The 16,332-nt window shown below is 53.2% G+C and overlaps 1 protein-coding gene across 1 annotated transcript in view; it reads right to left on the minus strand.

Moving 5' to 3' along the window:
• Positions 1-1,677: 1,677 nt before the first annotated feature.
• Positions 1,678-16,332, minus strand: part of NCLIV_031230 (GI17927, related) — a gene marked incomplete at both ends in the record, with an annotated part of 35,378 nt that continues 20,723 nt past the window's right edge. The window contains 17 exons of the mRNA XM_003883319.1: positions 1,678-1,742; positions 2,372-2,442; positions 2,837-2,976; positions 4,013-4,123; positions 4,713-4,979; positions 5,612-5,921; positions 6,447-6,769; positions 7,055-7,255; positions 7,935-8,133; positions 8,741-9,010; positions 9,566-9,786; positions 10,456-10,686; positions 11,707-11,991; positions 12,763-13,041; positions 13,343-14,262; positions 15,049-15,254; positions 16,160-16,275. Coding sequence (XP_003883368.1) covers positions 1,678-1,742; positions 2,372-2,442; positions 2,837-2,976; positions 4,013-4,123; positions 4,713-4,979; positions 5,612-5,921; positions 6,447-6,769; positions 7,055-7,255; positions 7,935-8,133; positions 8,741-9,010; positions 9,566-9,786; positions 10,456-10,686; positions 11,707-11,991; positions 12,763-13,041; positions 13,343-14,262; positions 15,049-15,254; positions 16,160-16,275 — 4,215 coding nt within the window. The remainder of the gene's footprint in view (positions 1,743-2,371; positions 2,443-2,836; positions 2,977-4,012; positions 4,124-4,712; positions 4,980-5,611; positions 5,922-6,446; positions 6,770-7,054; positions 7,256-7,934; positions 8,134-8,740; positions 9,011-9,565; positions 9,787-10,455; positions 10,687-11,706; positions 11,992-12,762; positions 13,042-13,342; positions 14,263-15,048; positions 15,255-16,159; positions 16,276-16,332) is intronic.

A 16,332-nucleotide genomic window follows, 5' to 3' on the forward strand; every position in this document is an offset into this window, starting at 1 on the left:
TATCTAGGATCGACGCGAGGTGCCGTTAGGTCGGCTGCACTTCGTTCGAGTGTACGGCACAACCTCTGCGTGTCCTACATCCCGCCGACCGACGTACAGTATTGCAGCACCGTGTTCAGTTCTCCTCATGCCATATTGTCAGCAAGACTTTAGTTCTCAGAGGAAGCATGCCAGGCCGTTGACGCAAGCGGCAACCACTCGCCTACAGAGCTGTGGGAGCAGTGCCGCTCTCGTAGCACCAGCGGCGATGGAAGTCGTCGTACGCAATAAAGGCGTCAGCGTCTAACGGAGACACTAGAGTTCAAGCTTGCTATGGTAACGGACGACATGACCATGAATCATTCTATCTCCTGTGTAGAGACGAATATCGGACCGCTGTTCTAGCTGTTGGTCCGGGAAGTATTTCAGCCTCGAGATGGCACAGAAAGGGAGACAATGTGAGACGCACATCTGCTGGCTACAGCTGTACCATTGTCGTGAAATCGCCTAAACCAGGAACAGACCGTTTGTTCACTGGGATGGCCTCATCGCGTCCGGGTTAATGGAATTCGTTTGTCGTACGTGCGCTGCCTCGGGGAGCCGGCATTCCACCTTCGTGCGTGACTTGACAGGTGTATCTCATCGGCGCCGTAGGTCAATACAAGCTGTCACTTTAAAAATTCGTGACATACCGATCCTTGACGTTGACGCACGATTGCCTTTCAGCTATGTGTGCGGCTCCGTCTCATTTCTCGGTCGAGAAGGGCGGATGGCTAACTTCCGGGCAGTAAAGGACGAAGTTCATCCATAGGACGACGCCAATCTCCCTTCTTTCGAGCACGATGCTCTTTTCGATAGACTGGAATCAGCTGTGCGAGGCAACGGATATCAGCCCTCTGGTTTATTGGTATACTGCCCGTGCGCCCTGCAAGAGTAGCTCGACGGTACCACTGTGTGATTTCTTCCACATTCTCTAGGGGCGAAGCATAGGACTATGGCTTGTGAGTTTCCCTACACGCACCGTCTTACAGCTAGACAGTAAAAGGATGGAAGGGATCAGTACTTCCTGTTCTACGATCGAGTTTCCCTTTCGGGGGTGAGGGCGCGCGGCAATTGATGTACGTAATGACACGGCCCAACCAGGAGTGGGTGCGCATGCCGCTTTATCTGCTGATCCTTCACTGGAGCCTTTGGTGTTACTCTTGTGAGACCACGACACGCTCACAGGGGGGTCGTTTTTGCAGGAAGTGAATGCTCGTGTGTCAGGTGCCACAAGACACGTACTGCATATTCAAGTCGCAAATTTCCGCGCATGTCTGCGCGTTCTAAGATTTTAAAGAAACGCGTTAGTTCCGTATGACCGGTCACAATGTCCGGCGAAGCAAAAACACGCTTGCTGTCTCGCTTGCTGACAATTCGTTTGGCAACGTGCAAACGACCCAAAAGGGGGTTCTGCATATTCTATTTATATTTAACGTATACATAGAAGCGTATACGGATAACCGCACACGACACAGACGCAGGGAGTTTTTAGACGGACGTATTCGAAAAGAGGACTAGGAGGACGTCGGACCTCACCGGAAAACACGATGCCCGGGAAAAAGGCCTGCCATATTTGATGGTTTCACTGTTGCGAATCTCGTATTTGTCTTGCGACGCGAACCGCTCGATCACACATCCTTACCCGACGGACAGAAATCAACAAGTGGGGTCTTGGCATAGGAGCGCAACTCCTCGGAGAATCCAGTGCACCGGCGGATGATCTGAGCGCAAACGTGCAACACTCAAGCGATGCGCCGTTGAGAATCTGTGGATTCAGCACTCGTATATCCTACACGAGGTCGACTCGGCCGTGGCTGACCACGAATCTGACAGAGGGGTATCTGCTAGACGCCCGAGCCGTTGCAGTTCCAACAGGAAGGACAGTGAACGAATTCCATCAAAGAGATCGACGCTATACGGCAAACTACCAAGTTGCACCACCGGCTGCAAACATTAAACTCCGTACATAGCCTCTGGATACGGTATCCGCCCGTAGAAAGAGAAAGCAGCTTTCAGCTTTGGCGCTTGACATTGCTGTGCATCTCCTGCCTTCCCAAAAAACTCTGCATACAGGTCCGTGCGCCGACGGCGCCGCCCTGGGCATGTCCGCTCGAGATGTTCCTCTCTCGACATCCAGATTACTGGGGCAATCGGATAAATCCGCCGGTGCGGGTCAGATGGAAACACTTGGTGCTCAGCGCTAGGTAGAAGAAAAGGCCGCTGTTAACGTGCATTTACTTTTGTATCAGCTTCCGACAGCGCCTGTGTTTACCCCAGGAAAGCCTGGGCATGGGTCATGCAGCAACTGTGACACGTGGTGGTTCCGCCTTCAGCAGAAAGAAGAGCTTACCTGTAGGCAAGTCGAGAGAGTGGATATAATTGCCCACTCCCTTTCGCTCGGGTGTTTTGTACAGAGGACACCTGAGAGGCGCAGACAAGCACGCCAGCGGACGAGATTCAAAAACAGAACAGTCGTGCCCTCGTATGCGAACCTTTGGTGTTTTTCGTTTTTGTCACCACACGTTCCCGTCTGCAGAACATTTTCTGGCAACTGCGCCGGCAACGAATTCCAGTACTGCAACAGCGGAGGAAGGGACCTTCAGTCTTGACTGGCGAAAAGCCTGACACATCACCGAAAAAGAGTGTTCACCATATACAGCAGCGCCAGCGACCAAACAGCTAAAGCGCGCTGCGGGTGACTCCGCTTCGCCGACCGGTCAATTGACTTACATTGATACAAACACGTAGACACCGTCGGGTTGGAGCTACACATAGTATACGCATTTATGTCCCTCGATCAACCTGAGGAGCTTACGAGTAAAAGCGGGGCTCTTCCTTGGTGCGTCTCTCTTCCACAGGTGCACCGGGTTCAAGCAGAATGACGGGCATCGGCTCGAACAAGACACCTAATTCTGATTCGCACAACCTCTGTTCCGAGGCGTTCCATCCGGCCCCCTGTTCGAAGGACAAGAATTTGACAACAAAAACGTTAGACAGTCAATCGTTTGCTGCTTTCTGTTCTTTAGTCGTGCGCCGAGAGGCTCGTAAAGACTGCGTTTGCTGACTGCACACAACACAGTCCTCGGAAAAAAGAAACGCAGCGCTTTCGAAGCGAAAACAACGCTTCTCGAATCCCTAACGGATGGACGGGTACGTCGATGGACGGTTTCCAAAAGATCTACCACCGGAGACTCCTATCTTCTCAAATGCTGCGTGACAGTTTCGACTTCAGCAAGTGCTACCTGTTGTACATATTTACAAACGCATATGCATAACATTGGTTCTTCATGCGCATGTATATGTATATGTATGTGTATATCAACGTGCACACGTACACGTATGTATACATAGAGGTTGTTCTCAAGTATTCTGGCTGAGTGAACTAGAACGCCACGTGCTTAGGAGCGTTTGCATTTGTGTATATGCATGCATGCCGATGCTCAGGAACAGATAGGTACATACATATAGACGGAAGCAACGTAGGCCATTATAGAGCGAATACTGCGCACAGCAGACCCAGTGCTGGGGAATTTCACCAGCTTCTTTCTGCTACGCTCATCTTCCCCCGTGTTGCCCTAATCGGAGTTTTTGACAGCGTGCGGGAGATGCCGTATTGACGTGGTCTTTTTTCTTCCGCGGTCACAACATTCACTCCCTTCAGTCGATCTCTTCACACCCCCGTGGCGGTCCAGGGCGACGTCCAGGCCCTAACTACGCCTCACTGATACATTGCCCTTCTAGAAAACTGCATTCTTGGCTCCTCTGTACGATGCGTTTTAATACAACTGTTTTTCAAAACTGTATGTCTACATGATTGCATACCGATTTGTATGCGTTTGCGTCCCCTTTCCAATAACCACGCATTTATCACTAACACACAGATTCGCCTCTGCCTTGTGGATATTGACTGTAAAGACCTTCATTTATGAGTGCACGTATTGAGTGTTTTCAGAACAATCTGCTGTTTTGAAAGTGCTGTGCGGCTCTGCACCTGCAGAAAGAGCCCGTGGACGTAGATGCCTCGTGGAGGAAAAGCCGCCAGCTGGTAAGACGCCCTCGCCTTCACCACGGTGGCCTTCAGAGTGAGGCAGTCTACCGGCACCTGCAAACATGATTGACATGCTTCGTTGCCCACGTTGTTCAAAAGGGAACCGCGAAGGAACCCCAAAAGACATTTGCACCTTCTCAAAGTTGCATATGTAGCGTATGCGACTTCTGAAGAAGGCGATCATCTTCAGACAAACCGCGAACGAGGCCGAGCTTCCGGTGGAATGCGCACAGACCCTCCAGTGGTACAGACGAAGGGACTTGCAAAAGGAAACGACCGTCCCTGTTACAACCGAGAAGTGGTGTTGCAACTATCGAGATACGCCGCTGTCCTCTCCTCGTTTCTAGACCCGTTCTCGTTCCAGATCCTCCTGCCGCTGGCACGTGCGGAACCCCCTCCCAAGTCCTTAACGGATTTCTTAACGGATTTCTTCATAGAGCGGTGGGCGTCGGCGTGGCACGGCCCACCGTGTACAGCGCTGAGAGAAGAGACACCGAACATACTCTGTGGCCCATTTCCCCCACGACGGCGCCAAGAGCAGCCTGTGCGAGGAGAAAGGAGAACCTCCCTCAACGCTTGTCCAGCGCAACCTTCGATACCGACACATGCAATTCCTTTTTTGGACTCGGATGAGTTGCCATACCTTGTACTGCCTCGCGTGTGCTTGAATAGCAGCTGCTAGTAGAGCGTCCGGGCTGAAGTATGCAGGCAGCCAAAAAGACTTCGGTTGCCCACGGGTCATCCACTCTCTGATGTGCTCGACTCTCTGACCCATGTCAGTGAACCAGGCGGCCAGCGGCTTCATTGAAGCGTAGGAAACTCGAGCCCACGCAGGAGGCACGCGTTGATCAACTAGCGCTTGGTACGTTTCTTCCACCGTAGCCGACATCAGCGCGTTGCCACTCATGGCCTGATACCGTGCAGTGACAGTGGACGAGCGAGTCGACAAAGTATATCTCTAACTGGCTGTCGATGCCCAAGTGAAGTACAAGCAACGGGTTTTCTACGATCTTACGTCCTTAATGCCGGCTGTGAACGGAGGACATGGGAACTGCTTTGTACCAATCTCGAGCCGGTTTGTGTGGGGACTGATGAAGCAAAGGGTGAAATCGGTTGCAGTGTACTGGAAAATTACGTGTTGAGTCCGGAGATCCGTCTTAACGTTAGTATACCATAGTCATTACGCAGCTGTCTCAGCAAAGACGTACATGCGTATATATATATATATATATATCTATGTATATATATATATATATATATATACGTTTGGATTTACATGCGTGGGCATGCTCATCCAGATGCACGAAATCAGGTACACGTGCTCAATGCAAGTGTGTATAAAGTTATACACGAATGGATGCACGTGTGTTTTCACCCAGACTCATGAGTACCAGGCGAGTTCGGTGGAGTTCGAAAGCCCAGCGCTTCGCGTTTTTGCTTACATTGTGTTCCACATCTGATCACAATGCGGGTTCGTGGGAGTGCCGGGCGCGGCGTTGCCCCTCAAAAACCTTAGCCTCCCTTTCCCTCCTTTTTCCTGACCTGCTGCAGCTCGCGCAACGAGGCCCGAACAACTTGGAGCAGCGCATTGAATTTGAGGACTTCGTGAGAGAGAAAAGCAGCCAAGGGGTCGAGCTCGAGCATCTTCGTGGCACTGTTTCTCTTTGCTTCGAAGGCCGAGGCATGCGCCTGATGTCGATCTAGCAGCGGCGGAAGCCGATTCAGCAGCTCGTTGACGAGTTTCGCCACGGACAAGTCGGAGAAGTGTCGCGTCTTCGCCGACTCTGAAGACCGCGGGCGATGAGTCGCCGCTATCGAGGAGAGGAACTCGTGGGCCTCGCGTTCTTTGAGCCTGAAAGCGCGAACAAAGCGAGACACACACTTTCAAATGAGCAGCGCGAAGAAGCTGGAGAGTGCGCTTGATACGCAAAGCGCCAGGGCTGGTTGGTGTGTTGGAAGGTTTGGAACTTCAGTCAACGTGTCCTTTCAAGGCTACGGCCGCTTCATGTTCTTCTCTAGATTTGCGCCCTCGTTCACGGGGGTTGACTTACATATCTGCATGCATCTACACGGCACATGGATATTTAGGCAACACCGTGCACGTCGATGTCCGCAGGTGCTTCCAGTGTGAATTGATCCGTAGCGTTACGGTTCATCGCTAGCGTGGCCGGGTAAATTGGCAGGCCGCCGCCAGGGGCGAGTACATGTGCACAACTTTTGACGGACTCGAGGGCCGAGAATGCTAGTTGACTCGAGTGTTGCAAGAGGCTTCCTTGTGGAGCGGTGGAGAGAAAAAAGCCAGAGGTGCGTCCCGTTTTAAAAGCGGTATCCGTGGCAAACCAAGAGGGGACGAAGGCTTCAGCTGTGTCTCGCCGACATCAGACTTGCGTTGCGCGGAAGCCCAAAGACTTCCGGCGGGTCTTGCAGAGGCAACCGTTCGATGTACTGGCGGCACCCGTCGAAGGTCGTGACATCTGGAAAGCGATAGAGAGGCGACTGAGGCGGCGCAAACTCTGGAGCGAGTGTTTTTTCCGACACAAAGCTCCTCAAGAGCGCGTCGAGAGCCCTCAAGTCCCTGGCATCGGTCACGCGGCCGCCGTAGTTCAGTTGGGCCGTGGAGAAGGTCAACGCGTCGAAGGGAAAGGCTGCCCCGCTGCTGGCCGTTGCGGCGATGTACCCTGTCAGCAGGCGCTGGGAGACCTGCAACGAAAGGCGCGGAAAGGACGGAAGGGACCGACAAAGGGGGAGAAGCTCTTCGAGACGGTGCATACGGCTATCGACGCACACATTGCGAGCAGGCGTCTGTGGAATCCACGGTGTTCACCCGAAGAAGGTTTTCCGGAAAAGGGGAGCAAGCGACGCCACTGTCTTTCTCGCGGCCGCGCGCACGAAACGGATCACCTCCACATTTCATGAGCGGCTTGGCTGTTTTTCTGCATTGATCCGTGGGCGAGACCAGCAGCCGAGGCGAAGAGAGACGCTTACCAAGCAGTCCCAGGGCGTCCAGTCGTAGAAATTGTTCCAACCGATCGCGCCGAATTTCCGCCTCTCCAGAGCCGCGGCGTGGAAGAACGCGAGGCCGAAAAAGAGTCTCTGGAAATCTCTTCTTTCCTCGACTGCCCTCATGACAGCGTCGCGCGTTTCTTCGCGCTCGGTGTACGTTCGCAGCAAGTGGGCTTTGAGACCCTGTCAGGACGCAGCCCACACGCCGTGACGAGAGAAAACGGAACGTGAAAGATCCGGGAAGCCACGGCGACGACGGAAAGCGACAAACACTGCGAAGCAGATTGGAGAAGGGAAACATTAAAACATACAGATATCTCTCTCGCGCCTTCGCTCTCCCCACGACAAGACAGGAACAGGTGTGGGCCATCGAAAAGAGAAAACCAGGCAGTGCGCCTCTTCACTCGTGACATCAAAGTCGGAAAGGCCTGCTTTGGCCTTGCCACTGGCGGACGAGACAACGTTGCCGCAGCTTGGCACAAGGTGAAGAGGCTCAAACAGCAAAACCCTCGGCATGACCGCTCCATCGAAAGAAAACGCAGACACACATTCCGGCATAGGCAGGTGGAAGTCTGAACCGATGCCCACTTACCGGCATCTCCCTAAATATATATGTATATATATGTATATGTACACGCATATATGCATATATATATATATATATATATATATATGTATATATAGAGTAATACGGGAAAGATGTTTAGACATAAGCACCTGTCTATGTAAATAAAACGCTCAATGCAGATGGGTGGTGTGTACTTTTGGTAGATGCGTGGTGTGCGTTTGCAGAGATGACATTAAATGTACAAAGAGATTCACGCCAATATACGGGGCGGTGTCGTTGAGAAAGGCGACTCACGGCGGGAGGTTCGCTGGTGATTTTGATGGAGGATTCGAGAAGCGAGGTCGGGAACGACGGGCATGGCATAGACGTGAGGAAAAGTCGGAAATTCCGATGTAGAGGAACCGTCCACCGTTCTTCATGGAGGCTCTGAAGCGTCGGCATGAAGGAGTGGGCAAGATGGCAATTTTGCAGGCAGACCCATCCTCCCGTTTCTCTGCAGCAGAAGGTCACAAACAGCGAAAAGACAGCGAGGCGCAAGATAGCCGACGACGGAATCCGTTTCCTAAGATGAAAGGAACGCGACAACCCTTGGTTGCGTCGCACAGACGCGCATGACCTGCTCTCATATAGTTGCTGTCGCGTTCCCTGTTTTCTGTCCTTTTTCTCTCCGCCTTCTGCAACGCTTCCTCCTCCGCGTCGTGCGTGCCGCCTTCCCTTCCATCGTGTCTCGTGTGCTCGGTTTCTGTCCTTTCTTCTCGCATGCGCCGTCTGCAATGTTATGATTGCTTCGCCTGCTAGACCGCCCCGTCTGTGAAGGAGCGTCTTTACCTTTCTTTCATGTGTCCGCATCTGCTTCGTCTCGCCTGCCTGGAAAGCCCTCCGTTCCCGGCGACACACTGTCTGGCGTCCACACCCGGAATGCGAGAACGAGCCGTGAAAACCAGAACCCGCTGCCCACCGTCCATCACCTTATTCTTAATTCTTTTGTGCTTCGTTCTCTTTCTCCCTTCCTCGCTTTCTTCCTCGCTTTCTCCCTCTCTTTCTTTCTCGCTTTCTTCCGCCTTTCTGTGTCGTTCGCTCCGTCGGCTCTCTGCACGAACCTCGCTTTCGCGACTAGCGCGGCGGCTCTTGCAGCTTGGCCCTGGCCGAGGGAAACAGTGTGCAGGTTTCCGCGGTCTGCTCCAACTTCCTCAGCCAGGCGTCGGATTTCCTCGCTCGGATCGACTCCAGACGAGAGAAGAAACAGCATGGGCGTGCGGGCGCTCGTGCCGCGGAAAGCGTCGCTGAGCGACCTCGGCGGCGGCTCCACGAATTCCACGCCCAGCCGCTGCAGGACATATTTCCGCGCTGCATGCACCAGATCCTCCGGCCTGAGGGAGGAAGCGACAGACAACAAATCACGTGCAGCATGCGGGAGACGAAAAGGTCAGGAGAGGCAGGAGAAGCAGGCGACGCGCGTGCACCTGCAAAACCGTCAAGACCTCCACAGAGAGTGCCCGGAACATGTGGAACGAAGCCCCCGACGGAGGGCAACTGAGGAAATCGCACCAACACACATACGTGTACATCGACACATTTCCCAGCATAGCTATACATATACTTAGATAAATGTAAATATATATATATATATATGTACATATGTATAAATGTATATATATATATATATAGGTATCTCCGTGTTCTGTGTGCAGATTTGCAGAGGCATGTGTTCACGTAGAGAAGCAGTACAGTATAGATATCGCATACACAAAGCTGCATAGGTGCGGGCATGCGCGTGAAGCGAGCCAGCGTCTCTCTGTCGGGTGGAACTCGTAGAGGCGTCCTTCCGCCTGGCGCGCCGCGGATCTTTCCCCTCGCAGGAGTGCGGTTTGCGTTCCCCCGCGGTTCCGCCGCAGTTTCGACGCGGCCGCCTCGCGGCTCCTCACCTGAGAGCTTTGGTGAGCAGCAAGGCTTGGAAGGGGCTCAGTTTCTCTTCGAACCCGTCGGGAAGCGAAGAGGAAAAGTCGAAATCTGAAGCCACAAAACGCTGCCAGGCTTCAGGATTGGCGAGCACCGCATGCACGACCCCTGCGAAGTTGCCCCCCAGGCTGTCGAGGTAAATCACCTGCTGCAAGTTCTTCTCAGCTAGCCAAGCGACGCGGCGATCCTGCGAAGAAGGAAACGAAAGTCGCGAACGGGCGGCGGGTGTCGGGTGGCGTGGAACGCCCTGGCAACCGGAGAAGCGACGGCGCGTGCGTGTCCCACACACACTTGATTCGCATTTGTGATAGATGCTGCTGGAGAGGGCCTGAGTCGGCCCAGTTCTGTGTTTGCGTTTCTGCGGGAAGGGCGGGACTCTTCGCCAGCGCAGGAGCAGACTCTTGGGTGTGTGTGTGGAAGTTGGAGACCTATCCGTGGGCTTCTCGCTCTCCCGTCCACAGTGCAGTTGCCTGGTTACAGAGAGAGAGAGGGTATTGTCGCTCGCCTGTAACTTTGTGTGCTACTGTTTGAAGCGTGAGATTCAATCTTTGAAAGTATCTTTCCTTTTTCTTCGTTTCCAATGTGTGCAGGCAGGGAGGGTTTTCTCGTCCGCGGCGCATCTGCTTTCCACGCTCGCGCCAGCCCCAGACAACGCGGCCTGCCTACATGACTATACACCCAAAAACTGCTGGAAGGCCCCGCTAGGGGTGGAAAGTGGTTTCTTTGGAGCGGCATCGCCCGTGAGCTCCCCTCGGTTTCTCTGCTGTCTCCTCGCGAGGTCTCGCGCCCTCCTTTTCTCGGTTTTCTGTGGAGGGCGTCTTCGCGTTTCCTGGTTTTGCGTGCCTGTTTGTCCTACACGAGCAACGTCCTTCACGCGCGCATGCAGCTCGCCGCTTGCGGGACAGCCTCTGGTGAGAAAATCATATTCTTCCTTCAACGGTACGCCTCGCGCTTTGTCGATGGCGAGCGCGATGAGAAAGGCGAAGCAAAATTTATGTCTTTCGAAGAGACCGTGACAGGTCTTGCGGTACACCTGAAGATTCAGTTCCCGCTGAAGCAGAGCGACGCGTTGTGCGACATCGCTCTGCTGAGCAGCAGGCGGCGGAGACAAGGACATGGAAAGACAAGACACAGAGAACAGGAAAAGAGTGTGCGCGTAAGTCCCCTCGCAGCGTCAGGCACATGACCCATGAAGAGCTGTTTCTCTGCGCTGAAGAAAAGGGAGGCGGACAGCTCCCGCGCACATCCACGAGGAGGCGTGAGAGAGACAAAGAAGAAGCAACAGAGAGAAGAGACTCCAGAAGCTCACGCCTTATTGACTAGGTTCAGACATGCATATGCAAATATATATATATATATATATATATATATATTTATGTATATACATAGATGTATATGGGTAGATATTGTTGTAAATGTGTATAAATAATTATATATATATATATATATATATATATTGTCTGTGGCTCGGGGAGTCAGCTGGTGCGCAACACAAAGGAGTCACCCGTGTGGTTGCTTTGGTACCTCTAGTATCACCTCGGCAATACGTGGACGTGTGCATGCATGTATCAACAGGCAAACATATACTTTCGTGCAAATACATATTCACAAATGCATACTTCATCGCGGATGCATTCATATCGGTCCTATAGGTATCTCTCGTTCCCTATATATATATATATATATATTTATATATATGCTTGCATATATATGCTTGCCGATATACTGATACATCTACACGTCCAAAAAGATGTACAAAGGTATACTTGCAGTTCCCCAAGAGTGCCCACATCCACGAAAATGAGAGATGTGGCGCACGCCCACACATGCCTGAACACCTAGGCCAGCATGCAGCACGTACATGTGTATATGAATATGAATGATTCTTTTTAGGTAAAGCGGGCGTTCGTTCCGTGTTTCGCGTGTGTCTCCTGTTTCGTTTCTCGTCCGCATGCCGGTTTGTCGCTCCGATGGTCCAAGTTCGCTGAATTTGCAGGAAAAGAACTAGGCGTTCCAGCGAAGGCCTCTGGTTGCCAACGTGGCTTTGCGCACACGTGCGTGACAGGTCGAGCGCGGCGGCTGTATCCTGGTTTTGTTCGCGTCTCACCTCTCGATCCGTTTGCTCCAGCACCTGTCGGAAAATCCTGAGAAACGAATGGAGCGACTGTCGATACATCGCGTCGAGCCGACTCAAGGCCGCGACTACAAAGAACAGGAGCGCGCCGCGCGCCGAAACGCCTCGGTAGAGATCCCGTGCCCGGTCGAGGGTCTTGGCTGTTTCCTCGGCCACCCGCATTCTTTGTTGAATGCCTTCCGCCGTGCTCCGCGACGCCGCCAACATATCGACAAGCGTGTCGTTCGACAGAATGTCCCCCGTAGCTCCAGCGAGGAGCTGAGACAAAAGGGAGAGAAACAAAAGACAAGAAAGGGTACGGAAGAACTGTGGCGCGCAGTGGCGCAGCAGTGGGGAAAAGGCGACGCTGGTGTCTCGTCCTCAGTCGAAAACACGGATACAGTCTGAATTTAAAAGGGTGCGAGGGTATCGCGAAGATAAAACATTTCCCATCAGCTCTTTGACAGGAATTGGTAAAGAAGCGTTACACTATTCTGTGGATGCGTTATCGAATGTAAAAGCTTCTGTTCTAGCGCAAATTGTATGAGCCAGCGAAGGGGAAAACCGAAGGCGTGAAGAAGCAAGCGAAGAGAGATAGAAAAACAAGAAAGCGGAAACGGCGGAGAGAGAGGTTTCGCCAAGCAGAAAACGGAACAGGAGAGGCGTAGAAACCCAAGTCCTCCGAACCTAGATCCTCTTGGAAGATCGCTGGGCCTTCATGAGCGCCACATCGCATGCTTCACAAGGCTTAGGGACTCAAGCGCTATATACGTCTGCCTACGTATCCACTGACGTCGTTGTGCACTTACACATACCTATAGATGGGTCGTCATATCTATATGCATTTGTATATGCATATATCTCTACATATATATATATATATATACGTATATATGTATATGTATATATATACATATGTATATGTATATATATATATATATATATTCATGGTAGGCAATGAAGTGCATAGAAATCGGGCGGACAACGGTGTGTCTGCTTGTCTACGACTCTCCTTGCCATCCCTGGTGTTCTGGCCCTCGCGTTTCGTACCGAAAGGATGTCTTCTTCTATCAGCTGCTTTCGTCGCGTGTCCTCGGCGATCGCCACGACAAGCGCGTCTCTCTGTTCCTCGAGCTCGGGCCGTTCGTGCTTCACAACTTCGATCAGCAACTGCTCTTCTAGCCCGGCGGCAGTGACGGCGAAATTGATGACCGTGACACGACTGAAGACGCCTGGCCCGAACGAAGGATTGGCATGCGAGGTGACGAACACGAGGCGGAAGTCGGGGTTCCACGAGACAGGCCCTCCCGCATGCACGAGAGGAGAGGTCTAGACACCGGCACAAGACAAAAAACCACACCAGAAGGAAATTTTCGCTGAGCGGGAGAAACCACAGGAACGGCGAGATAGCGAGAGCTGGAAAACAGCCCACAGAGCGAGGACAGCGCGTACCCTCCCTGGGTCCTCTTTATCTGTCGTTTCGTGTCCCTCGCGGCGGCTGACTCGCGCTCATGGCGACCAAGCTCCTCGAAGAGTGTGTTTTGATCTCTGGCGTTTCCGCTCCCTCTGGATACTTTGCTTCTGTGGTTCTTACTCTTTCTCGTTTTCCTCGACTCTCTTCTCGGCTTACGGGCTTCTCGAGAAACTGATCAATAACTGGGTCCAGAAAGTCTTCTGCGAGCTCGACGAGAATGTGGGCGCCTATGCTGACGGCGTTTGCCAGTTGATCGAGAAAGGTGGGAGAGCGTGAATTAAGTTTGACCTGGAATTCCTGGCTGTTCCCCTTCTCTTCTTCGGAATCCTCTTGTGCTTCTCTTGCCACGTTCGCGTCTGGGCTCGAGTGTCCCCGCCGCTCTCTCGCTGACGCTGGCCCCGAAGTGATTTCGTTACTCTCTCCGTCCGGAAAAGACGCGGGTGCGCCTTCGTTCGGAGGCTGATTCGTCCTTGGGCATCCAGAGAAACTCGGGACTCCTTGATCTCTCTCTGTCTCTCGAGCGCGACCTGCGCCCTCCTGCGTTCTTCCATCTGGCCTCTCTTTTTCCCCGCTCTCTCCGCTCGAGCCCAAGAGACTCTTCGTCGCATCGCTCGCTCCAGCAGACCCCTCAGAACAGAAAACCGCAGAGGAAGAAGAGGAAGAAGAAGAGGAGTGAGAAGCAGAGGAAGAAGAGGAGTGAGAAGCAGAGAAAGAAGAGGAGTGAGAAGCAGAGAAAGAAGAAGAAGAGTGAGAAGCGTGAGAAGAGGAAGAGAAAGAAGACCAGAGCGTGTGTGCTCTGCGCAACCACTTTCTCGCTTGTCCCTGGGGGTCCAACAGGAGAGGCCATCGGTTGCGTCGGACGGCGTGCGTCGCGATGACGGCGTTCTCGAGGCTCAGGCGATCTCCAGGCAGGCCTTGCAAATTTAGCTCTCTTTCCTCTTCTGGGCTCGAGAGAACGCGGAGGAGAGAGAAAGAAGCAGACGCGCGCAGCGTCTCGCCGCCACATTTGGCTAGCCACTGATCTGTTAACGACTTGCGATAGGCGGCCGTAAACGGCCCCCCGTACGAGAGCATGCCTGGCCACAAGAGGGAAGAAAAAGACGGAGAAGGTGAATAAGAGAGGAAGGAATGCAGAGTTGGAAAGAGGAGCGAGGCACAGACAGATCGGAGTCTGAGAGACAGCCAACCTTCCCGACGTTAGTCTGTACGGATTACCCGGATCGGTTTCTTGTTTGCCTGGCACCTGTTTAGTAACTGGGTGAGCGCTTCATGCGGCCCTAAACCCTAGAGAGTGGGCGCCTAGTTCCTGTTCACTTCGAATGCTTTTCGGGAACGGCTCAGACTCCCTTCAGCTGGAGAGGCGGGCCTTCAGGACGAAGGACACCAGTACGGAAGAAGATGAGCGAGCGAAGAAGAAACACAGGGAGAAAATGGCAGAAAGAAAACCCTCTTCACCTACTGTCTTTTGTTGCGGAAATGAATCCGGACAAGCTCTTACGAGTGCCTTCACTGTTTAATCGCCAACCCGCCGGATATACCCAGTTTGCGCCTCCGCTATATATATACATATATATATATATATATATATATATATAAATGCATGTATACGCATGCGTGTACATGTCCATTTGTCTGCCTGTTGTTGTTCACGCATGTCTGCAAATATAAAGCGTTTCGCGCCTAGATGGAGCCCCTTTCCTTTGTGCATGTAGGCGGACATGTGTGCAGGCGCCTATGCGTCTCTCTACTCACACACCAGTCTATGTATGTCCGTATATATATACCTCTACCTATACATACACGCGTGCATGCATGCATACAGACATAAGCGTATGTGAGTGCAAAGCGATTGGGTCAGCTACCTGCAGAGAGGAGCATGTCTGCAGAGAGCGTTTCAGCTTTTTCGTCCAGCTGGCGAGCTTCTTCCGACCAGCGCGCGGCCTCAGTCGCGACTCCGCGCAGGAGCTTCTCGGCCCTCGCGAGTCTGACCTGCGCGTCGGCGATCTGCGCCTGGAGATCCTCGGCACGCTCCCGCGAGGCTTGGATCCGATTCTCGAGCAGGCGAATGCTGCAGCAAGCGGCAACGGCGAGAGCGAAACGACGATGGGCGACCGGGAAGCGAAGACTGAGGAGCGAAGGCCGTGACCGGCTTCACAGGAGGACATGGCGAGAAGGAACGGGGGGCTCATCGAAACGGATACGTGTTGGACGGGCGCAAGGTTGCCCGACCTTTGTTTTCGTGTAGAAGACGGGGAGAGAAACTCGCTTTTCAGGGGGATCTGGCCGGGCGCGGCTGGATCCACGCGAGAGGCGGGGGACGGCGGGCCCCACGAGAGGCGGTTTTAGAGCCGAGAAAAGGTGCAAGAAAAAGGGGGAATCCGAAACACGAGCTGCTCTGCGCATGTACCTCGCCAGATGGTCAGGCACGCCAGACTGACGAGATGGCAGGGAACGGGGAAACTCGTCTCTCTTGCAACGCTCTTCGGCTGGCCCTCGCAAGAGGAGAGAGATAACGGAACGGGAAAGGACTGGAAAGAGCCGGAGCGCCAAAGACACTGTCGCACAGAGGCCTCTTTCAGAAAACACCTAGGGCCCTCACAGACGATCTGTGTCTCTTGGCGTGCAGGCAGTTCCTGTCGACAGCATGCTGTTTGTTTTCTCGCGTTTTTCTTTCCGACCGTCTCCATCGATTTCATCCTCTCGTCTTCGAACCCTTGCTTGCCTTCCCCATTTGTTGCCATGCCGCGTTCCCCTCTGCTGTTCTCTCCCGTTTTCCACATCTGTCTCTCTGCGTGTCTGCTCGGAAATGTGTTCCCCCCTCGTGGGTCGCTTCACACACTCCCTTCGCTCTCTTTTCGTTCCGTTAGAGGAGCGCGTTTCTCCCTCTGTAACTTGCTTCTTCGCCGCCGCGCTCCCAACAGCCCCGGGCGTCTTTTCCGAACCTCTTTTTCTGTTGTCCTGCGCGCCGCTTACCCAGCGTGCACCTTCCTCAAGACAGAGTGCTTCTCGGCGAGCGTCTCTTCGGCGGCCGCCAGAGCCGCCTCGGCGATCGCGAGACGCTCTTTCTTCGGCTCCATCTCGCGTGTGACCTTCAAGGAGACACGCGAGGCCAGAGACAGACGCATGAGAACTCGTAGATCGCAACC

The sequence above is a fragment of the Neospora caninum genome, chromosome VIII (genome assembly GCF_000208865.1).
Source record: "Neospora caninum Liverpool complete genome, chromosome VIII".
NCBI lineage: Eukaryota > Apicomplexa > Conoidasida > Eucoccidiorida > Sarcocystidae > Neospora > Neospora caninum.